The following is a 26,236-nucleotide window of genomic DNA, read 5'->3' as shown; positions in this document are numbered from 1 at the left end:
ACTTCCAGGTCTCTGATCTTTAGGCATCTTGGTACATCCAGAAATCTGCCCTGTTCCTCTTTTGAGAAGTGAGCAACTTGTTTTCAAGCCTCACTTGCAAGAAACAAAGAATCACTGCTGGATTACTGACTCCACAGCAAGCAGGAGTGTGACATTTGCTGGCAGATTCCTCTCCCAGAGACTTAACTCCAGCCACATCTGCAGTTGGAATGCTGAACCCACCCTCCATCTCTGCAGAGGCATTTCCCCCAGAGCTTAGGGAGGGGATTTTTCTACACAGAAGAGAGTCAAAGAAATGAATGTTTTCATTAATAGCCATTCACCAGACAACCTTTTAATGTAAATACTCTCCTTTGACAGTTTTCTCATTTTCTTTCTTACTAAAATATTCTTGAATCCTGTTTTACTGTTTCACAGGTCTGCTCTCACATGCATGCAGATGCATTTACATGTTTCTTCTGCAGATTACCCGGCAGGTAAAGCTCCTGTTATAGAAAATGCAGACCTCTACAATCAGGGCAAGTGTCCCAGCACACATGCTCTGCTAGTTCATCGCATACCCTTGAACAAGTGTTTTCAATGCCCAAGGAAAAACTGGCTTCTTGCGCTCCAGCTATAATTTATATTGATGAGCTGGTGTCATGCAGCTGAGAAACAACCAGCAGAATGGTTCTGAGAATCCTGCCTGGGGGCACAAGAGTTGTTAAACTAGAGTATAAAATTATAAAATGTTTCTCGGGGACAACATGAAGTCACTGCCCCAGGAATATCTTTGTATAGATGGGGCAAACCTCAGCTTTGCCCTCAGAATTTTGGCATTCTCTTTCAGGGGCTTTTTGTGAGTTTGTTTGCTAATTCTACTGGACAAACATCAACTTAATGGATTTTCACTGAATCCCTGACTGGTTGGAAGGGACTTTAAAGACCATCTTGTTTCTCCCCCCGCCATGAGCAGGGACATCTCCCACTAGACCAGGGTGCTCAGGGAACACTGCCAAGCCAGTAAATACTTCCAGGGAAGTGTTCACAGCCAGGCTGGATGGGGCCCTAACAGTACATGAGTATTTTGGAGAGTATATGAGAAATTAAGATGCAATTTCAGGATGAATTGCCAACACTGATACCATAGTTCTACCCTTAGTTTCCCTGTACAAGTGTTTGCAAGGGTGTTCAGTGACACACATTAAACCAGTCGGATCCAGGCCAAAACTAACCCATGAAGATGTCACAGAATAGGAGAGAATGGTGCTTCCTGAACGTGAGCACAAATAATTAATTTTCTAGTTCTGCAGAAAACTTCATGTGACGTATTCAGTTTCTTTCAGATAAAAATTAGTATTTATTTGGCCCCTGGCTGAAAATCCCCTCAGCCAACTACTTAAACCAGCACCTTCTTAAATCACAAAACCAACAGGCAGAACACGCAATTCCTTTTGTCTTTTATTGCTCCTGCCAATGTGACTACCTTTACGCAGGCACATTGCTTTCCTAGATTAAAAACTGTTTTATTAATCTGGAAGCAGTGTTTTGACCTCCACTCCTCCTCCTAAGGTTATCCAATTAACACAGTTATCATTTTAAGAAGCATAACTTTTTTGTTTTTCAGGTCTGTGTAAAGGTTACTTGGCAAGAATACATGCACAGGACGTTAAATGGAGACCAACCCACCACTAAAAGGTAATGCACATGGAACATAATACAGTACTTTGACATAATTTCAAATAAATACCCACATACAAATGTAGTAATTTTAAATGCAACAATATTTCTTATGAATCAATAGTGTAACAGAAGATGGAAATATAAGTCCCCACATCTAGGAATAATAATGCTTTTTCCAGCAAACAGAAATCTTCTCTGCACTTTCAATATTAATTCAATTTGTACTTTTTTTGAGAAGTGGGAGGGCTCCCCTCCAGCAAGTACCAATTAAATCATCCACATGAGCCTCACCAAGCCATTGAGAACCTGGCATGGCTTGTTGATGAGCTTCTCTCTTTCTGTTTGCTGAAATCACAATTAGATACAACATGCAAAGGAGATCCAATGTGCTGCGGTTCACATATGCACACATGTGCCGTGGCTCCTGCCCCCACCACCGCCCACAGTCAGCAACATTCCCGACACATTCCCAGACTGATACCATAAATGTGGCCATATACTGCTCATCTGCTCAAGATGAGTCCATCTGGCTCCCAAAGTGTAGTCATGTTTGTTCAGGTTTGTGGTTTTGATTTTTTCCTGTCTATACTCCGAATTTGCAAGTATTTGCATGATGAAATATCATTGACTAACAGAATTTTTTACAATTCCTTGAATATAAAAACTCTATAGTAAGCCTACCATTAAAAATGTGCGAAATGGGAGTTCACTTTGCACTTATTGCTCCACATCTTTAATAAATTCCAAACCAGCCATTCCATTCCTCCTAAGTGACAGGACTTTAACCTACGCTACTCTAAGAGTCTCCTTTCAAATTATCAAAGGCACTACTGGCAATAATGAGTGACAGAAAGGCGCTGACAGATAACACCCTATCACTGACCACTTTAGAATTTTTCTTTCTAAATGTACCATAATTTGGCACAATAAAATGAAAAAGTAACAAAACAATTCCAATTTGGAATTTAACTGGTATAGTTGTATAAAATTCTGTTAATCGATAATACTTCAACTTCCTAAAACCCAGGAATTCTGGAATTTATATGTAATACTACTTATTTAATATTTTTCAAGTGCCTATTACTGTTTTAACCAGAGCAAAGTCAAGTTTTCTTCTTGTTACCTTGAACTATTCCTAAGAATAATAATACAATATGAAAAAAACCCCAGAATTGGAATACCCTGGATTTCTTAATGAACATGGCAGTTAAAAAAATCAGTAATTTAAACATATAAAGCATAACATTTTAATAAAAAAAAGATGCTGAAGCACAGCACATAGTTCAGCAGAGCTCCTGCTTTTTGTTGAAACTCTTTTCTAATCACAACCTAGAGCCCCCCCCAAATCTCTGCCACATGCTGATATATAATTCATAAGTCACAAGTTTCAAATTGGAGAGAGACTATGAGCACAAACCACTGCATTTATATAAACCTTCTACATAAGGAATTAAAGAAGCTAAAGAAAAATATCAAAAGTGCACAGGTTTAACAATCAGGTAAAAATGAGCATCTGCAATGAAGTAAATTCCCCCATCCAAGATTTCTAGGACAGCACAGACTAATATGGTGAGGATTACAATTGAAGTAGGTTTCTTCAGCACTTGTAAGGTTTCTTACTGCAGCAGCACTTATAGGTAAAGCTTGTTTGTTTTATAGCTCCAGGCAGAAAGGGAAGGTTTCAGGTGGTATATAGCAAAAGGTGTTTTCAAAAGTTAGGATCAGGTCAGTGGTTTCCATTCTGTGTGCAATGGGCCACCACTTTGAACCAGAGTGAGAAGGGTTAAGAAATGTGTTGCACTGTTGGAAAGGCCTTCTCCAGGGACTACTCTACAGCTGAAAAATGGAAAAATAAAATAGCATTAGGAAAAAAAATATGAGTGTTTATTTCTCAATCAACTGAAAACTTAACCCCATCCATGTGCTGCACAGGCAGGTTAGTTGGCTGAGGGTCTGTTATCTGGCTGGGGGAACAGCAGCCACTCCAGCTCGCAGATGCCTTTCCAGTGGGTGAACAAGGCTTTGTGGGCTCAGCCTGGAAGCAACAGCTTTGCAGAAAGAAGGATTCTTACAAGTACTGAATACAGCTTTGCTATTCAAGCATAAGTTAAAAGCAGTGAGTGTGCAAGAAATGTTTTCAGTGAAGCTTTAGGTTCTCTAGAAACATGCAGGTCAGAATATCATGCAGGCCTATGCAGAGAATCATTCAGAAGAGCCTGCTTGCAGAGGTAGGTGATGGCTTAAGGAATTCTCCATGCTTTACCCCAACCCATTGGGACTAATATGAAAGACTTATAGTAAATTAACATCTCAAGAAATTGTTAATCAAGAATTAAAAGACTCAGTCTTAAATATTACCTAAAAATACAAACAGCAGGATCAAGTCACTTTACACCATTCCTCAGTTCTTTTTCTGACAGGATAAACCATTACAGTGATAGAGTCAAACAGCAGGCTGGCTGTTAAGGTTTTTTAAATATTTGCAGAAATGACTGAAGATGGAAATGATCACTAAGGCTATTGGGCTAATAGCAAAACTGCTCACACTTGGAACTGACAGAAGGAGCCAAGCCTGAAAGCAATAGTCATTGTCTGGTAACACCAGAATTGTTACAGAAAATTCCAACTAATTCAAAGAAAAACCTAACAATGCATTCAATTCGTTTCTCCAGTTTACCTTTTTGACATCAGTATTTTGTAAAAGTACTGTCACTAGAGACATGGAAGCAGTGAAAACTGTGTTAAAGCTCGCTACTATGGTGGAAGCAGAATTGTAACTGAGTCTATTAGAGCAGAGAAAGTTAGCATTCAAAAGCCTGCTTTCACAATGTATTAAATTGTACTTAATGTAGGAGTGAGAAGAATAAAGGCCTTTTGGAAGATTGTGCAGCAAAGAGAAAAGCAGGACTGAAAATTATAAAAGGTATCTCTTCTAAAATATCAAGCCTGCTATTTAGCAATATTAAAGCTCAAATTCAGGAGAATTCAGTATTTTCTACAAGTAGTAACAGACACACAGGGCCTAGTTTCCAAAACCAGAACTGAAATTTATTTAAGCCCCAAGCAGTCATGTTCTAGAAATGTATTAGAATTTAATCACTTGAGGTTTTTTGATTCTTCTCAAGATCATTAGATGAAATTCTGGTTCTGGGCTGCAGTATTTCCATGGTTCCCAGCTTTGAAGCAAAGTTCCATTTGTTTAAAATCTCACTGTAGTAATTTAGACTTTCCCCCAACATGCCTAAAAATATCTGGGAAGCCAAAATTTCCCGTGGTTTCTCCTCAGTGGGAAAACCAGCCATGCTCTTATTAGCTTCTGTTAGCACTGGATATCTCCTGCGTGTGCATGGGCAGCACACGGAGCAAGCTGGGAGCAAGGACAGGGACAGGCAGGGGAGCACAAGCACAGCACAGGGTTAGAATGGCTTTGGGAACCATGCTATCAAGCACTCACCAGCACAGGCTCACATTTCTTTTAGTAACACTACAGGCATATAAAAGTATTTGAAAGAGTACAAAATGAACAGGGCTTTACATTAAAATAAAGTCTGAGGCTAGGCACTTCAAACTCCAGGTTAAACAAAGAACTGTGCCTTTCTGTGCTCCACAAATTTTCCACAATTTTAGAAGCAAAGATTTTAAATCTTTTTCTGTTATGTAGGCACCAATTAGAAAGTAAACTTCTATACTGTCAAACATATTGTAATTAAGTGGGTAGAAAGGCCCCTTAAAAGTTCAATATCAGACAAAGGTTTGTTAATTTTTAAACATTAATATGTGCACTAAGCTACTTCATAAATTACTATTAGCAGGATGATCTGGATCAATTTCCTGTGCCTCTAATGTAGAGCCCTGTGAAACACATGGCTTGCATATGGAATGCAGTATCTTCCGTGTACTTAAAAAAACGATCAGAGCTCTGAAATGCTACCTATTTACGTTAATACTGAGAGCTGAGAAAAACTGTTTGTGACCAACAATGCTAGACCATAGTCACATTAATTCTACACATACATGTTGTGCGGCTACTTTCCTGTAAAGGGTATCTCAGATGGGTTCTTTCCAAAGTGTTATGCTTGCAAGGAGCAACATAAGACCACACAGAACCTTTCAGGACATAACTTCTTAAAGTGGAACTATCTACCAGGTAGAATCCCAATTTTTAATATTTTAACTTTTGTATCAGATGGAGTTAATATTGCATATTTTTAATATAAATGTGCAAGTTTCTTCTGATTATCCCTCTGAAGAGAGGGATGCAGAGTGTCCCTAATGCACCTGGTTTTGTTTTAGCTTTTATAGCCTATAAAAGCTTTAGGACTTTGGTTAGTGGTGATACAACAGCAAGTATTTAACATCCACTACCACAGGCAAATTAAGTTTGACTCCAGTTTCCAAATGCTCTGAATTCTGGAGATAGCTCTAATTTTAACCTTTGTTTTTCACAACTTAAGCCACAGTAACAAAGAAGGTTTTCTGTTTGTTTCTGCCTATGAAAGCATTTATTGAAGTATGCTGCAACCCTGGAGAAGGGATCACATTTGTGCTATACAAACTACAGTAAGTAACACCAGATACATACTCTATCAGGCGTACTCTTAACACTTACCATAAACAGCAAACCCCAGATATGTTAATTGTGGAAAAAGCTAACAGGTTTCCACTATTAACTTGTTAATAGCATCCCCATACTTATGCATTAGTTACAGTTAGGACCACTGTAATACATTTGTATTACCTGGTTCAACAACATACTAGTAGGAGTCAACTCATTGTGACATTAGATATCGGGGATTTACGCTGACAGTTACAGCATAAAATAAGATGCAGAATATGGTTTTTCTAGACATGTGTCCTAGTCACAACAGATTTTATATTTCTCACTACAAAACACCTGGTTGTTCAGGACAGATCCTTCAGACCTGTCCCCACAGGACCGAATGGGACTTACACTGGGGTTACTGCCCTTGGCTTTGGAGGCAGACTTTGTGCGCACCCTTTTGGACTGCTCGTGGTCCAGTTCCAAATGTTCCAGGCGCTGGGTCAAGGCCAGTTTCTGTTGGATAGCCATCCGAAGCAAGGAGTTCAGAGTCTTCTTCTCATCCTCGGCTGCTGCAAGTTGCCGCTGCATTTCATCCAGCTGTGTGACATACTCATCACATCTGCAATGAAATACATCAATCTTTAGCAATACTGGTTCCATGATAAACACCTTCCAACATAAGCCCATGTGTCCAGCCTATACAGGAGTGATAGCTTTGCAGCTGCTTATATACAAACTCTTAAACAGGAACTTCAACTAAACTTGTAGAAAACCACAACTACTTCTCACTGGGGTTCTAAGAATCCCACACTCAGCACTTCATGTTTGTGGTTTTCAAGATGGTGTATAATTAACAGCCTCCTTGGAGAGAGGAAGTGTGGAGCCTGATGTATCTGTACTCATGTCTGAATGTCAGTGATATGTCCTCCCACAGCAAGTAGACCCCATGCAGTCATACTACTTTTGTCTGTGCTTACAGAGTGGTTCTAAGCTTCAGGCTGGAAAGGGTCTGAGGGCAGCAACAGGAAATGGCCACCTGAACTGTGCTGTTTGTTACTTTACACAAAGTCCAAGTAAGAAATCTTCAGCGGTGACTGAACAGCGCTATTAAAAACAAGCATCCTTCAGAATTCTACTTTAACCACTCTGATTATGCTGCAAGTAGTGGCTGTCTTCTCAATAGCAAGTGGCCTTTATTTAATTGATCTCACCATCAAAATCAATTTCAGAACAATTAAAGGAACTATGTTAGTGTGAAGGCTGTGGTAAAGCTATATGAATGCCTCAAGCTGTTCCATCTACAGTCATTGTCACTGAGTCTGGAAGCCTGCTTAACTTAAAAAATTAAAGTCTACCTGTAGATCCATATAGAGACAACAATTATGCATATGGATAGAGAAGTAAATATTCATAGGTACCAGCTGGAATTTACCATCTGCAAAGTACAACTTCTTCATAAAAGCAGAAATATCAGCAGAGAAGTTCCTTTAAATTTTGAAATGGAAAAGCCCCTGACTTAAAGGGACAGTTATCATTAGGTAATATAAAGCAGACTGCAAAAAAACCCACCACAAAACAAAACCTCATTGATATGCAGATTCATCAGCTGTGCTTATGCTATCAAACTCTAGTCTCCCTGACTTTAAATAGGAGGATTAGGCTGATATGCCTAATTATATTTGCTTGGGAATATAAATAGGAAAAAGAAAATCCAGATTTTTATTTTTGAATATACAGAGATGTTAAATAGCAACTCAGTAACATGAACTATATAGTTCATATGCATGAACTATAACTGCACTGCAGCTTTACAGACCAGGAAGTTTGGGTGAGTTTGGGGCCCCCACATGCACAGGAATCTGTCCCCTCGCCTCTCTGGGCATCCTGCTCTGGAGTTCCTCACAGCCTCTCCCACACTGTGCAGCCCAGGAGAAACCAGTATGTGAGGGGTCTTTCTTTAAAAAAAAAAACAAAAACAAATAACCAAACCCAGGAACCTTAAACTTGTTGGAACACCGACACCCGCCCTTCTCAGTGTGGTCAGATGGACTTATACCAACTGCTACACGCCAGGGAGTGGAAGCCACACTCTGGGCCAGATCTTGTCCCATTGACCCATTTCAGCTCTAGAGACAAAGTAAGATTGAAACAGCCCTGGGAAGTCTGAAAAGACTAAAATAATCTTGAAAGTGTAAGAGTCTTCCCCTCTGAGGGAAGGTGTCACCAGCTTCAGAAGGAGGGTGTGGCCACAAAACTGAACAGCTCCCAGCATCCTACTGACCCTGGGCCCTGCTGCTCCAGAGCGTCAGAGAGGTGTTTTCTTCCCCTTTGGGGCGGCAGCAAGACACAAGCTTAAGATTTCTGGGAGGACAGAGAGGCTGTGGGGTTTCACCTGAGCTTTCAAACCCACTCATGCCATCTGAGGTGAAAAGCAAGGTCTGGTTATATTAGAAGTGAGCTTTCTGCTATCTTTTCTGTGCACATCTTGAACCTGATTCTTTCCAAGCTCCACTATTGCAAACCAGGGGGATGTCCAGAATAACATTACCAATTCCTTGAGAAATGAAATGTGATTGCTTCAGCAAAATATGATCTGGCACTGGAGTGACCTGTCCCTGTTGCCCTTGTTCATGCTCAGTATTATAGTCCCAAAAAATTTGGGACGCGTAAAAAAATATGCAGAGGTTCCCCCCCACTCTCTTCCAGCTTCTTTCTTGTGAATGAAAACATATCCATATTTTCGTACAGAACACATAGTTAATGTAGCCCCAAAACTTGCAGCTCAGTGAAACAGCACCAGGATTGCTGCTGTCTTGATTTGTCACGCAGCAGAGAAGTGTTAATCCAGGCCACCTAAAGCAAGGGGAAGAGAACTCTTCACCGCCATCCCATTTGGAACAAAAAGAGATAAGGAAGAGAAAACCAAACCATTGCAGTAAAGCAGAGCAGGGACTTCCCACACCATCTTACTTATGTTCTGGTATCACTCCTGCGTCTTGACCAAGTACAGCCAGTTGTGCCAAAGCCAATGGCTCACTGGCCTTTCTAGGCCTGGCATCTAGCCTAGAAAGCAGTGAAGTCTTTCCCATGTGAGCCAAGCTGTAATTAAAGCCAGGATTTTGACTCCAAAAGATTATTGTAGCAAGTCATTATCTCACACAGCTTCCTGTTAGCACAGAAGTTTACAACATCAACTTACTGTCCCTAGAAATTACAAAGTATTCACTATTTCAAATACCTAAATTGGTTGTTTGGTTTTTTTGTTTTCCATAGAACTCTATTCAGGGAGTTTTTCCTTTCTTCCCTACAAAAAGGGAAGTGTTGTCAGTAGCATATGTGCAGCTGCAGCTTGTAACTGCACCTGAGCGACCAATTTCTTCTATAGAAGAGACGACTGGGGAGAAGCAGGAGCATTAGCTACTCTGCCTACACACCATCCTTCACCCTGAACCTGCTTTCCTGATTCTTTAATCCAAAAGGAATAATATAGCCGCATACTCAAACCTTGTCCTGGTGCAAGCACAGCTGTCCTGAGTCAAGGAACATCACACTGTACAAAGCACAGCAATCATTTACTGGAACAAGGGGATAAGAAGTTTTCTAGAAGTGGCTGTAGATGTTGCAAACAGAGGCGGACTGGGATCTGCACTACTTTCTTCCTTCACACTGCTCACTGACTCTCAATTTCATTTTCCCAAAAAACCTCAAACCAAAACCCAGCAATGTTGCCTCCTTAACCATCTAGGACGACACAGGCTCTGGACCTGCTTTAGTTGGTGGCAGCAGCAGCTATAGCAGCATATCTTTGTGCCCTGTGTATTTTTACTGCTTTGACAGAACCATAAAGGCTCTTTCCTCTTTTACCATTCCATTTGTCACGTGCTAGGCTACTTCCCAGCTATATATTCAATAAAATCAGAATAGAAGATGTCTTTCTTTTAAAAACACCTTTGAAATAATATAATTTGGCTTTCACGCTTTTAGGAAGAATGTGAAATTAGTATCAACCTGCTATACTTTCACACATTTGCAGCTTTAAGTAGATAGTGAACACAAGGCTCTGATTCTGCCCATTTTCTTAGTACTGGTAATTAACAACAACAAAAAAAGAAGCTTGGGAAACATCAACTAGATTTTTAAAAACAACACCAGCTATATACAAATATATACACTGAGAAAATAAACATTCTGAGTGTTAAACATAATGGTGAGAAATAAAAACTAAATCTTCTAAAACTCTCTGAAACCAAACTATTGAAAAACCTAACTTGGCATTTTCCAAACCCGCATATGACTGCTTCCCACAAACATTGGTTTGGCCTTAGTTCTACAGACCACTTTATGTAAGGCTCAGCATGTAATAGTTTTAATACCATTTATATGTAAATTCATTAGTAAATCAAGCCCTGTTCCAGGGAAAAAAAAAAAAAAAAAAAAAAAGAAAAAAAAGAAAGAAAAAGAAAAAAAGAAAAAGAAAAAAAAAAGAAAAAGAAAAAGTGATGTAACCAAAAGCACCTGGGCATACCCATATCCTTCCCCTCTTCCCTGCAATCAATGAAGACCACATGACAACTTCCAAGGAAACAAGACAGGTGACTCAACAGTGACTGAAGGAGGCACTAGAGACAAGTATCAACTACATCTGCCTCGAGAGACTACTGTCAACTCACTAAGGAAATTCAAACATGCAGGATTAAAATCACAATTTCTCAGCTTTATTAAAAACTGGGAAACGTATTAGCAGAGACACAGTTAAAATGAGATTAAAATGAGCACTGACTGCATTCAGCTGTAAGAGATCAGCCACCTGCTGTTTCTAACTCAATCTTTATATTAGAAATTAATAGAAAGACAGATTTTTAACACCTTCCCCCACCTTTTCCTTACCCCAGGCTCTAATTCCAAGCTCTTCAGCTCTCCCCACCCCACGCCACCCAAGCCGTGCATGTGCTTTGCTTTTTACATCATACAAGCACTGACACTTTCTATGAATTGTCAAACATAACCAGGACTTGTGAATCTAAACCATGAAGATAAATAGTTGTTGCTGCAGTAACCTCCTGTATTTTAAAGTAATTCACTTTCCACTTTGATTAAAACAAAAAGCGCAGACAAACTGCCAAACAAGAGCTGCCACAGTGTACTGTGTGGAGCTCTCTGCACCATTATTATTTCACAAGAATGAATCCTGTGGTTCACTCTCTTAGCACCAGTGTTCAAGCAAAGCACCAGGAACATGGGAAGCTGGTGTGACATAGACACTTCAACAAATCTCTGGAAGAATGTTACAACCCAGGTCCAGGGCCTATCTACAAAAGGCACCTTCACCAAGGTTGAATGTCAACATATGCAGCCCTACATTTTACTTCTCAGACACAGAGTCTAGAGCAGGCACCTCAGTGCTGTAAACGTGAGTGTGTGCACAACATCATTTATGGTGTTTTGTAGCATGCCCATTGGATAGTGAAATGCCTTTGCCATGCCTGCACATCTCCTTGCTTTCACAGGGATGCTGACAGCCCAGACCTTTTTTAGTCTCTAGATGCCATTCATCACCTCCAGATCTAGCACCAGGAATAGGAGGTAAATGCTGTTATTCCCATCTGGGAACCCCTTTCTGGAAATGCTCAAAGTCACATCTTCTGTGTCTAGCTTTTCTGAATATTAATGAGGAACAGCTGAGGGAGCTGGGTTTATTTAGTCTTGTCAAGAAGCGGCTTGGGGGGATCTCATCACTCTCTACAACTGCTGGAGAGGCAGTAGCGAGGTGGGGCCAGTTTCTTCTGCTGTGCCTGCAGTGAGAGGATCACAGGAAATGGCTTTGAGCTGAGACAGGGGAGATTCAGAGTAGGTATTAAAAAAGTGTTTTCACTGTTCAGGTGGCCAGGCATTGGAATAGGCTGCCCAGGAAGGTGGTGGAGTCATCCTCCCTGGAGATGTTCAAAAAGCATCTGGACGCAGTGCTGGGTGATGTGGGTTAGAGGTTAAATGGTAGTGCTGGGTTGGCAGTTGGACTTGATGATCTTAAAGATCTCTCCCAAACTTGATGATTTAGTGATTCCATTTATCACACCATAAAGCACAACTAAGAAGCAGAAGCAAGTTCCAAAGACAAAGCAATCAAATCATCTGACACAGGTCAGTGAAACGACAGATGCCAATTGCAGGATGGACAGCCTAAGAATACCAGGATGTTTGCAACATCTTTACTTCTTCCTAGATCATCGAGGTCAAGCATCCCAGCTTCCGTGTACAATAAATGCTCATTTTCCATTGTTAAATGTCACTCCTTCTCAGAGCTAATCGCTTCAAGAACCAGGGAAAACAGGTAATCAATCTCCCAACCAACTTGAATAAACACTGCCATAACAGCTTTATGTTTTGTAGCAGCACACTATATCCACACATGTTCCTCATCAACAGGAGCATATCACAGACACACACACACACTGCAAGAAATGATCTTGGGAAGAAGCACCTACTGCTTGGTGGATGGGAAGGATGTTCAACTCTTCCCCACACAAGCAAGGAATTAAATTTTGGGGAGTTCATTATATTTGTTACCTTGTAGCAAACATAGCTCTCAGGGAAGAGAAGGTGGCAGCATCCTCCTTCAAAGCCTTCAGCTCATTTCGCAGCTTCATCATGGTCTCTGTAACCATTGCCTTCTCATTCTCATACTTGCTTTTTAAGTTGGCAAGGGCTACTTCTGCAGTCTGTTGGTTACCAGGGAGAACAGAAACATAACATTTAATGAAACTCTTCATCAAATGTCTGGCTAAAAGATTTTTAATCACTATTCACATAAGGAAACATTTACTTTGTACTGGAATGTTAAACCTGTGGTCAACCTATCTTGTATAGATAAAATTTCATTTCTGAACACTGGGAATAGACACAGTCATCTCTTACTCCCATTAACCATGCAGCAGCATTAAGGAAGTTACAGAATATAGATGTAGCGAAACCTATCTACTAGCAACACAAAGGAACAAAACAATCTACTTAGTATCTCAATACTTAAATGCATTTGTCAATCACTAGCACAGTTCTCTCTTATAGCGTCTTACTTATCTTACATTTGGGACACCTTTATTAAAATGTGCAAAAGAAAACTTAATGTGTTTATTTCATTCTTAAACGCCACTAGTAGTTTAGTAGACTAAACTACCTTTTTTTAAGACCATTTACATTTAAGTGTAGAGAAGAAGATGAAGCATGTCACGCGGTTCTTCAATGGCAGTAATTTTCACCTACTGCATTGCTAATGTTGTTGTAATGTCCAATCCCCAAAGACTATTTTTATCTTTCACCTCTGTTATTTTGATCACATTCTTATATCACATTCTCATTTTGGAAGGCTCTCTTTTATTTTGGAGTTTGAGAGAGAACAATACTTAAATTTCAGAACTCTTTTAAGGGTAACTACTAGAATTCTTTCAAGTAGAAAATAAGATTACATCTTCATTTTAGGTGTCCTGCGTTAAAAATAACGGATCTAATTCAGACAGACAGTAGATTGAAGCTACCTTAACCTTAAAAAAGTCTCAGGAGTACGTGAGGAGCTGAAATCAGTTACAGCCCCATTGCTCATCTTTAGATGGGACAGCTGGGTGCCTCTAATGGAACAGCCAGCTTCAGCCTCAGACTAGTGAAATAACAGCAACGAAAGCCCCACAGAACTGAGGGAATGGCAGAATGAATTACAAGAAAAATTTTCTTTTGCTTATGACCTAGTTGCCTAACATTGTAACCTTCAAACCTCTAAGACCCAGTTACCTGTTTGTTGGCTTTCAGCACAGTTCTCAGAGTTGCTATCTGTTCCCTCTTGGTGCTCAGCAAGGATTTCAGCTTCAGGATTTCTTCCATAAGAGCTTCCTTGTCTTTGTCCACCACTGGGCCAAGCTCTTGAGTAGCAACGCGCTGCCTGGACAGCTCAGTTGTTCTGTCCACAGCAGCCTGCAGGTGCTTGATCTGATCCCGAATGATAGCAATCAAGTTGTAAATGTTCATCGGTTCCTTCCGAGGATCTGACACAGGGGATGGCAGAGATGACACCGGGGATGGGCTGCTGTCACCACTTCCATTCTCTGCCTTTCCCAGCTCAATAGTTAACAGCCCTTTAGAAAGAAGAATGGGAGACCTTCTTCCCTTGATGTCTGGACTACTGCGTTCACCTTTACCTTCCTTGTAGTAGTCCAGCATCACTCTGTTTGGAGTTTCATTGTTGCACATGCAGACATGGTGGTACAAATTGGCCAGCTCTTCACTGAAGGTGACTAGTTCATCTTGAGCCACGCTGAGGCTGCCCTGTGTTTCTCCAGCGACATCACTGACCTTCTTCAGCTCCTTCTCCAGCCTGGCCATCTGTTCTCTATCATGCCTACTGGACTTTTCCAGTGAGGTGATCTTTTCAGTGAGAGTTTGGCTCTCAGTCTCATATCTACTCTTCTCTTCCTCATACTTAGACTCACATTCTTTGTATTTTGCCTTTAAATTTTTGAGCTCTTCCTTCAGGTCAGTAATTTCTGCCACAGCCACTTTGTACTTGCATTCCAGGATCTCTGGCCCATTGATGTCAACTTCATAATAGTCTCCATCTTCATGGCTGTCTCGGTCCTTCTCGTTATCAAGGGCAGACTGACGCTCCTTACTGGCCTGGAGCTTCTTCATGGCATTCAGATTTTCAGTAAGCCTGCCAATTTTCTCATGCTGCTCTGAGAGGGCCCCCCGTGTATTTTCCAGCTGCTTCTGAGATTCCTGCAGCGTTGTTAACAAGTTAACCTTCTCTCTTTCCATCTGAAATGCAGGAACATAGACATCTATGTTAAGGGAATCGTATCACTTAAATGGTTTTAACTCTAAGAGACAGCAACTTAGCCAACAGTTCATATGGTTACAGAAATTCAATCACTTGCACATTATAAGAAAGTCTCCACAATGTATTCTAAAATTATCTCCAGTTACAGTGTTCATAGCCAATTCTTTCCTATCTCCTGGTCAAAATGCACATTTTTACACATTTATTCCCTAGGTGATGGTCTCATTGTGAAAACTTCCTTTCAGCTAACAACAAGCTAAAGTTCATTGCTATCTTCTAAATTATCAAGTAAATTCTAGAAAACACAGAGTTACTCTATGGTGAAAGCTTGGAACTTCATGAAAGACTCAGAAATACCAAAACCTTTTCAAGTTGCTCTTCTTAAATTTCTCATTTTTAAAAATTCTGACAGCTTTTTGCATAAGGGCTTTTTCTTACAGAACATAATTTAAAACACATCTGACAAAATATTAGTAGGAAACAGAAAAGTGCACCTTGTTTTAAACTCTCCAACCTCCTAATTGCACAAATATAGCACAGAAATGCTTAGTGCTGATCACAAATATAGCACAGAAATGCTTGGTGCTGATTAAGACTTTATGCTTTTTGAACTAATTACAGAAAATATGAGTACAAAACTTCTTTTGATGAAGGTGATTGAAGTACCTTTCAATTTTGAAACAAACCACTATTGTTCTTGGTAGTGACATAATGAAGTAGACACAGCAAGTATTGCACAGGAGATGCATTAGAACTTTCCACCAAGGAAAGGACATGACTACCAACTCCATTGCATTAAAAACAAAAAAGAAAGGAAAAGAAAAAAGATGTGGTTTTTCACTGACAAACATTTAACACCCTCAAATTCTAAAACAATTAAAGCCTTTAAAAATACAGTATAAACAGTAGCATGTGAGATACCAAAAAGACTGAAATTACATCCCAAACGAACTTTAGGAACTATTTGGAAGTAGACAGCTTTTAGGAAACCCATTTACCTGTACAAGCTGCTGTTTCAGCTTCTGGATTTCAGAAATGTTTAATTCACTCAGGAGATCTGAAACCAGACTTGGGGCTGGAGGGAAGCTTTCATTTTTCTTGGGTGTTGAAGTACTGTTTTTGCCATTGCTGAGTTTGCTGAGGCAGTTTTGTTCAAACCCATTCATGATTTCATCATTATTGGGCTCTGTGGCTTCATCGCTGAACTTCAGCCCATCCAAAGAGATGTTTAAGTGGCTGTTGTACATGGAATCATTGATGTTCATGTAGTGAGACAGCTCCTTCCGAAGGTTGTTCTTCTGCTCCCGCTCTGTCTTCAGTGTTTCCAAGGCCTCCTCAAGTTGGCGCTCAGAGATCTCCTTCAGCCGGATGGCATCTTCCAGCTGGCTATTGAGAAACTCGGTTTCCTCTTCCAGCCTTTTGATTTCATGTTTCAAGCCTTCAAACTCCACCTGGAGATATACAAAGTGGGGGGGGGGGGGGAAATCTCTGATGAAAATGTCTGCCTGCAAGGCACTGAGTCATTCTGCTTTTGAATGTTTGATGTCAATTAAATATTATAGAAACAGAATACTTTTTTCGTTTCTGGAGTCTAGTTTTAGCATTATGACTGTAAACATGGCTTACGTAATTTACCTTTACAGAGACTACAGAATAAATTCACTAAGCAAACTGTCAAATGAGCTTGTCTATTCCAGCTCAATCAGAACAGGTGGGAGATACAGTGTGTCTGATACAGAAGCATCCAAAAACAGTCTTTCCTAGCTCTACATGCAAACATTTGTTTGATTAAAAAATTCCCTGGCCAGCCTTCCCACAAAGTTAAGCTTCACATTTCCAAAACTGGCACGATAAAGGTACACTTTGACACTCTGCTTCACTGCCATTCAAATACACACCACTGGGTTAAAACTGTGATCAAGCTCTGCTTTGATACATTTTAATTAAAATGTTTTAACATTTCCCTCATTATCATTTCAGCACATCTTGAAAGGGCTACAATTCAGATTCTACACTTGATATTCACATTTATGAGTTTGATGGCATGCTATCTATCACTTCTAGTACTGGACTTTTCTAAATCTCTCTTGCATTGAAATTATGTACACAAACAATTCATGTAAAATTTTTAATCACTTGGGAGTAGCAGGGAGGAAGCAAACAAAGAATATTCTTCTTTACTCTGAAAGAAAGGAACTCATACCATATGATATCTCACATTATTTATTTTTTGCCAATTGCTAAATAAATTTTAGATGTCAACATAGAGCCACCTGGGAGTGTGGACCACACTCAACTTATAAACCAGGAATCAAATATGTTAATTCAGTGTTGCCTGGGAAAACTTGATGGCTACTTCTAGTTGCATGAGTAACTAGAATAATTAAAAACTAGCATAATTAAAAGTTCATCAAGTAGGATTAGGACAAGGTAGAAAATTAATCCACTGCCATGAAAAGAACAAGCTCTTGGTTCTGTATACTTCCATTAAGATAAAATACTTCAGACTGTAGTCTATTTTCAAAGTTTCCAGAATAAAAATACAACAGTCAATAACTACTAGCAAATATTGAGATAGCATCTGAGGTTAAATTTAACTCAGGCCAGAATGGCAGCATTCTCCAGTATTGTTATTCTAGAATGAGAACATGGAGCTGGGAACTTTCACCTGCTGCTCTGAATATGATGAATGAGAAAAAAAAGTAAAATCCAAAAGTAAACAAATACATAGGTTTGATTTTGCCAGTTCCCTCTCTCTTCCAGCCTGCATCAAGAGCACAACAGCCCCTTTTGTCTCTACTACAGGACGTCAGAGTGCCCAAAACTGCATAATTAAACCAAATATATGCAGATGAGAACAGGTCCAACCTGGAATCCTGTTTTGCACAGTGAGGCCCAGAGTAATAAACAGAGATACAGAGTTTCACTTGGACATAAATAAAATACATTCAATACCCCACATATCTAGCCTGACAGGGCAGCTTTCATTCATTACACTGAAGGAGTTCTGCAGCAAATTCTACAGAGATTTTACTATGTGCTAACCACAACAGATGCTATTAACATTGAGTTTTCTAAAGAATTTTGATTTCAGGAATATTTTCATGGAATAGTAGAATCAGAGAATAGTTTGGGCAGGGAGGGACCTTAAAATTAATCTCATTCCTCCCCCTGTCATGGGTAGGAATGCCTCCATCTAGACCAGGTTGCTCTTCCAAGCTCTGCTCAACCTGGCCTTGAACATTTCCAGGGATGAGGTAGCTGCAGCTGCTCTGGGCAACCTGTGCCAGGGCCTTACGACCCTCACAGCCAAAAATTTCTACTTAATATCCCATCTATCCCTGCCCTCTGGCAGTGGGAAGCCATTCCCCCTTGTCCAAGTCCCTTTCCAGCTTTCTTGGAGCCCCTTTAGGTACTGGAAGGTCTCCCTGGAGCCTTCTCTTCTTCAGACAGAACACACCTAGGTCTCCCAAAAGTGTTTCCAGAGCAGAGGGGCTCCAGCCCTAGCAGCATCTACGTCCTTCACTTTCCCAACTGAACTTTATTTATGCAATGGAACTGACAGCTACCCGAAGAATAAAAATAGGAAGTCACACACTGATAGATGAAGATAAGTGAACCATGCCAAAGACCACATCTATCTTAATTAGCTCCACAAATGATAACTCAGGGAAGCTCTTAAGAAATTCCAAGAATGCAGTTTTCTAAAATTCTGGAAATAGCTGGAACTGTACAATTAAACACGACCATTCAGACAAGCAGTCACACAGATGTGACAGTGCAAAGCAACTATAACATCATTCCAGGTTTATTGAAAGTAGCTAGAAGAGTAGCACAGAAACTGAGAGAGAAGATAAGGATAAAGTAGCAATTAAAACATGTTTCAGAAACACTCCTATTTCCAGATACTGGAGAAGGGGGAAGGGAAGGGAAGGGAAGGGAAGGGAAGGGAAGGGAAGGGAAGGGAAGGGAAGGGAAGGGAAGGGAAGGGAAGGGAAGGGAAGGGAAGGGAAGGGAAGGGAAGGGAAGGGAAGGGAAGGGAAGGGAAGGGAAGGGAAGGGAAGGGAAGGGAAGGGAAGGGAAGGGAAGGGAAGGGAAGGGAAGGGAAGGGAAGGGAAGGGAAGGGAAGGGAAGGGAAGGGAAGGGAAGGGAAGGGAAGGGAAGGGAAGGGAAGGGAAGGGAAGGGAAGGGAAGGGAAGGGAAGGGAAGGGAAGGGAAGGGAAGGGAAGGGAAGGGAAGGGAAGGGAAGGGAAGGGAAGGGAAGGGAAGGGAAGGGAAGGGAAGGGAAGGGAAGGGAAGGGAAGGGAAGGGAAGAAGGCATTGTAAAGAGACACTGAAAAACTACTGCAGCAAAAGGACTAAAACAAGTAACAAAGCAGAGTGACAGAGACTTCTCTTTCATCAGAGAAGGCAATGGAAGGACTTGGAAGTCAAAGTATTATGAAGTATTATGACTGTGTATAGAGTCAGAAAGGACAAGTCTTGGTGCTAAAATGTAGAGCTTATAGTCTCAAAAGTAGTACAAAGATAGAAAATAAGTAGGTATATGCTCAAATGAGACAGAACCATGCTGTACCACAGGAATTAACTGGTACTACCAAAGCAATGCCCACTGGTTGGAAAACTTGCCTGACTTTGCTTCAGGACAGACACTTGTTTCTGGAGACAGATGTTTTCCTCTTCAAGTTCAGTATAGTCTTGCAGCAAACGTGCTTCTCGGAATTTATATTCCTTAATATCATCTCGCAGACGCGCCCTTTGGATCTCCACATTTTGGTTGACCTGGGAAAACAAACAAAGCAAAACAAAAATGGTAGCACCTGGATCAACTACAATTAAATTGCAAAATTTTATATCTTTTTTATCTTTTTTATATGCACGAATTCATTGAATTATATTGAAACATATTGAAATTATATATTTTCCCCTCACCCTCCAAAATTACAGAAAACCAAGTCATTTACACAATAATTAGATTTTGTATTCTTGATTTTCTTACAAATTCTCACTACTGACTCAAAAGAAGTCAAGAAACAAGCAGGGAAAGCAGCATTTACACCTGTGTTGTTTCACTGGCTGTAGCAACCAGCAGAAGTTTTCCAGACCAGAAGTCAGTACCCAAATCTGTTTCAACTTTAACAAGAAGGGCCTTTTCACAAGAGAAAGTCAGAGTCAGATGAGTCCAGATGTTCTTATTTGGACATGTATTTGCTGCTGCTTTTCAACAGATATTTTCTTTATAACCAGAGCAATAAGTTGAAAACATGAGAGAATTAATTCTTCTGGAGAAAGACACTGAGTTAAAACCCATGAAGCCTAAGATGTCAGGTTGATGAGAAAAAATAGAAACTAGTTGACATAAAATACTCCCGTCCCTTAGCTCCAAGACTTACGCAGGACTTAACGAAAGATTTAAAAAAAATTAGCATTTTTTTGAAAGATAAGAAGTAAAAACCAATATATTGGTGTAGTATCACCTTGGGATCTTTCATGAACATACACAGACACTTGAATAAATTGAGCTGGAACATAGAAAGCTATAGAAATGGCTCACTACACTTATTTTTTATTTTTTCCAATATTATTTTCCTTCAAGTCCTATCTTCAAACACTTAACTCATACAAAGTGAAAAAGTATGTTCTAAAACATTAACAGAATCAGCTTCAGATATAGGCAAACAGGGAATACAGTTGCCTAAAAAAATAGTATTTTTGTAGCTGTGCCCATGATATAATGGAGTAGTTTTCCACACTTCTAATTCAAAACCACTGCTAGCTGCTGATGGAGGCAGTCTGTCACTTCAGCTGGCATATGGAACCTGCTGCCTGCTCTCACCTGCCTGCAGCCCAAGAAAGCTTCAGCCTCAGGCCTACAAACTCAGATTCCCTCCGAGCTCTCCACTCCTGGCCAGACACAGGCATGTCAGTGATGACTAAATATGGTCTCAGCCCTTGAGAGTGTGCAGCAGGGTTCCACTGAATAACCACACAGGTTCCAACAGGCACACACAGCACACTGAGATAAGGGAAATGTTTGCAGCTGGAGGATGTGCCCAGAACTGAATCTGGCATGTTTTGAATACAAATACTGAATCACCTGCAACTGTTAAGACTAATAAACTTAAATTACAATTCCCTCACATGTTAGGTAAAGACTAGACTATATAAAATTGTCTGTTTGTTTTTAGCCTGAAAGAGAGCACAACTTCACAGCACACCAAGAAATCAAAATTGCTGGAACCAGACACTACAGTACACCAATACAAATTACAAGTTGCTATAGCCCATGTTCCATGCCTGAGTAAGTGTTGTCTCTCTATGTTTGCACAAACCCAGGGCCAAAGGGAAAGCTAAGGGCTGACATGAATTCACATTTTTATGTCTCCTTAAAAGGTGACTGGAATGTGGCAGTATCTGGAAAGAAAAATGGCCTCCAGTTGCACTGACACTGGAAGCAGACCAGAAATCTGCTGCTCAGCACACTTTGAGAAGGGACCAGAATCCCTCACAGACACTGTGCTGCCTCTGGAGTGGGCAGTTTTTCTATTAAGCTAGTTTTAAAGGTTGGGAAATACAGACAAAGAGTTGTGTCTATGTTTCTAGAACTGCTTCCCGGTCTAAGGAGAAGGCATGATTCCAACTCTGTTCCACAAAGTTAAAGGAGAAGTTAACCGGCATATTTGATCACTTGTGACCGCTTGTACCACAAATCTTCTCTGTCATATCCCAACAAGAAGCATCAGTGAATCCCCACATCACCAGAAAAGTAACCCACATTTCCTCATTGATTTTACCACCAAATATTATCCCCATATTTGTTACTATGTACTAAAGAAATTACATGAGACACTTGCAGCTGAGGTCACATGGAGTAAATTGAGATTCAGATATGGACTCTTGGATAGCCTTCCCTCCTGGCAGGGGAGGTCAGTTGATTAGCTTAGGAATAGACGAGATTAGACGCCAGTGCTTCAAAGGAAGGTGCAAGAAAGCTCAGGAGTAATAACTGCTGACTGTTTTATCCATCCATCTGTGGTTTACAGTCTCTGTATTTTACCAGACTGAATTTAAGCAATAGTTTGAGGTCTCAAAACAATCATTTCTGCACCAGTACCACAAAGACTTCAGCTGAACTACAGATTTTCTAAGTAATTAAACTCTTAAAGTAACTTCTCAGCAATTACTTCCTCTTAAAAATATGTGGTTTCAATAGCAAAACAATAAAAGGTCGAAGCGATTACGTTTAAACAAGGTACATAAACGTAAAAGCCACCGCTTCATGAGAAAAAACTCAAGACTATAAACTTTCCTATCCCTCTCCTTGTGCATTTCAGTGTTTTGTTATAATCCCACACCTTCAGAAATTAAGGAGGAAAAATGGATAAAAAGGGAAATGATGCCACAAATATTCTGCAGCCAGAAAATCTGCATTGGGAATGAAGCAGCAAAGTACATCCAAGGGTCTCTGTGCTTGGCCTAAACAGGTTCCTCTGCTTTTTAAGGCAGCAATTCGGGAACTGAGGGAACTGATGTGCAGTACCCACAGGACCAGCATGACCAAACATGCAGCCATGTGTCTGTCAAATCACCTTTCAGCTCAGGAATCTTTCCTTTTTTTGGCTACATAGCAGCAGAAAATGTAACAAATCCAAGCTGCAGTGAACCCTGTGCATCTTCGCTCACCTCCTTCAGTTCCTGCGCAACAGAATTAAGGCGTTCATTTTCAGACTGTGTGTTGGCAAGGACATTTCTTATCTGTTTCAATTCTGTCTGCAACTCCATAACCTTCTTCATGTAGTATTCTTCTTTGGTAGCTGATTCTTGAATCAAGGTTTCCTCTCTGCTCTCTCCATCTGCTGCTACTTTCTTGTGGTTGGTATGGGCCTGTCCAAAAGCCTAGGAAAGTCAGAAAACACATTTTTTTATCAATAAACCTATAATTCTGCATAAGTAAATTCAATGCTAAGTAGCTGAAAACATTTACCCTCATATAGTTCTTCAAGGCAAAGGAATGTAACCTCTTCCTACATCCTCCAACTCAGATTTACAAATCCTAATAAGTTGCCAACACTGTGTTCTTGAAAGTAAACCACAGCACCTAAACAGTGTTTTTTGATGCAGAATGCTTAAATAGAACCTCATATAAACCCTTGTGGGAGGGAACAACAATGTAGTGACTCTGCTGTTGAAACACAACTGGCTTTCAGCCAGATGACTGCATGACCAGACACTACTGCACATGCATATTCTCTATAGTGGAGTTAGATTCACTTCTGCAAAACCAGAATCACTGAGAACACATCTGGCATTAGCAGCCTGTTCCCTTTCCCAGGCTGGGAGCTCCCAGCAGCTGCTTCTGGCTGGTAGATTACAGCCCCCTCCCTTGGGCTTGAAGACGTTGGCAGGGCTGCTCCAGATCCAGGCTAAGCCAGTGGGGTCACACTGGCTGAACTAGGTCAGCGGACAATCCCCCAGCCAGCTCGAGACATCAATCCCCAGCAGTGTGCCAGCAAAGGTAGTCAGAGGCAGGTCAGAAGTCCAACCCACTTGGCACAGCCTGCCTCTGGCTAGTCCTGACATTGACATTATTTTGTCTCCTCACATTTCTTTTGGGGGGGGGGTCTTAATTTTGCTTGAAACCCTTGCAGGTGATGGTCCCTGTGGTAGTGTTCTCCACACGTGCCCCCAACCCACACAGACACCCCAGCTGCTGCAGGGCAGAACAGCCTGCGGCTGTCACTGGCACGTGCTGGAGAGCAGAGCTGGCCACTTCCAGTAGTTCTATTTGTAACACACAGCCCAGCAGATCGGCCATATTCAACAACATTAAAAATGTGATCTTTTAAGTGTTGCACACGCTTGCACCACAATTCAACCCAAGGAGCTTTCAGGTGCCACCATATCTTTTCAGGATGCCAAAACATGGCAGATTTTCCCAGTCAACATTAATATCAGGTCAAGTCAAGGACAGAGAAGCATCTCATGAAACTCCTTATCTAGTCATGCATTTTCAATTGATGCCAGCTCTTCAGAAAAATACTGTCAGAGAAGAAAAAAAATCTGCTTTGAAGAGAAACAGATTTCAGTGTTTTGTTACTTCTGTATATTGCAGCAGGCACATTAATAGCACAGAAACTACTGATTATACCAGGGCTGAAACAGCTGATCAAGTACGCTAACTCTGCCTATGATTAAAGGCACACAGATATTGCTCCTATCAGACTAAATTTTATTTCAAATAAGCAAGTCAGAGATATAGGAGACAAATATCCATTGGAGAAATTCTAGCCAGATTCATCAAGATAACCTACGGGAAACTAAAAAGTGCCATATTTCAGACAAAAAGCACCATCTGGTGCTGTCAAGTCCTTGTCAAATGAATTTCAACAAAGCAGCTTAAAAGCCTAATACCCAAGATCTCCATAAATGTTAAAGGGATAACAAAAAGCACACTAGCTCCTCAAATACACTATTTTTTTTCTGTAATAAACCAAGATCCACCTTTAGAGATCAGTATGGATGACAAATCTCCGGCACAGAGAAAGAGGCAATGGGTATCTCTTTGCCCAGTGAAGTAGCACCATTTGCTCAGCTGCAGGATGCCAAAACAGCAAATGGAAGTTCAGGATGCTTAAAGCCACAGCTGATCACCCAGACCTCAGAGTCCAGGCATGATTCCATCAAGGAGCTCAGTAATGTCACTAAAGGAGGGATTCTTAGGAATAATTGTGGAGACTCTGGAGGGCATTCCCTGGTTTAGGGACACACAAGAAGCCTCCCTCAAAATGCTGTTAAGACCCCATTGTCTCCTTCCCTTGTTCCTATGTCCCTGAGCCACTCCTATTCCCTGATGGGCCCTTATCTTTGTACTGCCCCAAGACCAGGGTCACCCTCAGGGTCCCTTGGGAGAGAGAAACGTGGACCCTCCATGAGCACGTGCCTGGGACCTGAAAATGTTACCAAGCAGCTGAAGAAAACATCTGTGGATACCATGCAAAGGCCCTTTTTGCTTCCTTACCCTGGACTTTATTAGCAACAATAATGGCTGCAACAAATAATGACTAATTTGCTTGTGAAAGTTCCAAGGCAGATGCTAGGCCATGGGTTTCTTTGATATCTGGAAAGAAAATGTCATCATTTTGCCCAAGTCACAACTGACAGGGAGTATTTAAACACAGAAACTGCCATAGAGGATGAGACTTTTTAAAAATCCAATATCCTGTCTTCTACAGAGGCTAAGGCCAGATGCTTCAGAGAAAGGTGCAAGAAACCACATAAGCTCTTCAAAGCTGGGGATTACCTTAAACTTTAATGGAGAATGCCTAATTTGGGAAAGCTACTAATTTTGAGTTACCCATGTAAAACACCTCCTTATTTTTCAAAGGTTTATGCATTTTTTGGCCTCAGTAAAATCCTACAACAATGAATTCTATATATAAAACCTTACTCTTACATGACAGTTTTTCATCAGTTTACAAGTTTCCCACATTTCCATAAAAGAACACATATTTTTGCTCAGGCTTGAAGGTGTGGTGTTAATCCCATGATCAGCTGTCAATCACTCACTATTTTTTGAGACATAAATGTCTCTATTCTCTGGTGATGGCAAGGTGAAGTTCAGTAAATTATCACTACTTTTATGTGTGAGAGGTTTTTCCATTCACTACAGCAGACTCCCTTTACAGAAACTGCCTTTTATTATGGCTTGTCCCAACAGGTTGACCCAACCAAATGGAACTGCTCACACACAGTAACTGCAGAAACAAGCTCATGGTCACTCCTACCAAAGGATGCTGCTGCTCCTTGTGGGCTCCAGTTATTTCTGCACAGTAAGTATTATTTGCTCTTGGCCAGCATGCTTGTGAAGTGTCAGCAGAAACCCTGCCGTTAGCTTGAGTATATTGCTGCCTGGAGTACAGAACTGTGTGTAAACAGCCTCTGACATAGGCAGAACACGAGAAACCTCCTTCAGAGTCATAGCCATCAGGACAGACAGCCTGGAACAATGCAAGCTGCATGCATTTATAAGACAACACTTGAAAAGCACTTCCATTCCAACCAAGTTTTGTTATCTCTCTTATAAGTATTTAGAAACAACCTCAGACATCACTGTTACAAGCCATTTTCATAACTCCTATGGAGAACAGGAAATTAACTTTTAACAGAACTGTGCAAAATTACAGGGCAAAGCAATTACCTGCCATAGCTAC

General features: G+C 40.7%; 1 protein-coding gene across 2 annotated transcripts in view; it reads right to left on the bottom strand.

The window, feature by feature from the left end:
* Window positions 1-1,427: 1,427 nt before the first annotated feature.
* Window positions 1,428-26,236, bottom strand: part of BICD2 (BICD cargo adaptor 2) — a 50,831-nt gene continuing 26,022 nt past the window's right edge. The window contains exons 2-8 of one of the 2 annotated variants that reach the window (XM_063181841.1): window positions 22,710-22,922; window positions 19,656-19,808; window positions 16,025-16,477; window positions 13,985-15,004; window positions 12,770-12,921; window positions 6,614-6,824; window positions 1,428-3,498 (exon numbers count right to left, since the gene is read on the bottom strand). In XM_063181841.1, coding sequence (XP_063037911.1) covers window positions 3,493-3,498; window positions 6,614-6,824; window positions 12,770-12,921; window positions 13,985-15,004; window positions 16,025-16,477; window positions 19,656-19,808; window positions 22,710-22,922 — 2,208 coding nt within the window. In that variant the 3' untranslated portion in view covers window positions 1,428-3,492. The other variant, XM_063181840.1, reaches the window with a different exon arrangement.

The sequence above is a fragment of the Melospiza melodia genome (assembly GCF_035770615.1).
Source record: "Melospiza melodia melodia isolate bMelMel2 chromosome 10 unlocalized genomic scaffold, bMelMel2.pri SUPER_10_unloc_1, whole genome shotgun sequence".
Taxonomy (NCBI): Eukaryota; Metazoa; Chordata; class Aves; order Passeriformes; family Passerellidae; genus Melospiza; species Melospiza melodia.
This window is presented reverse-complemented; position numbering and strand designations above follow the sequence as displayed.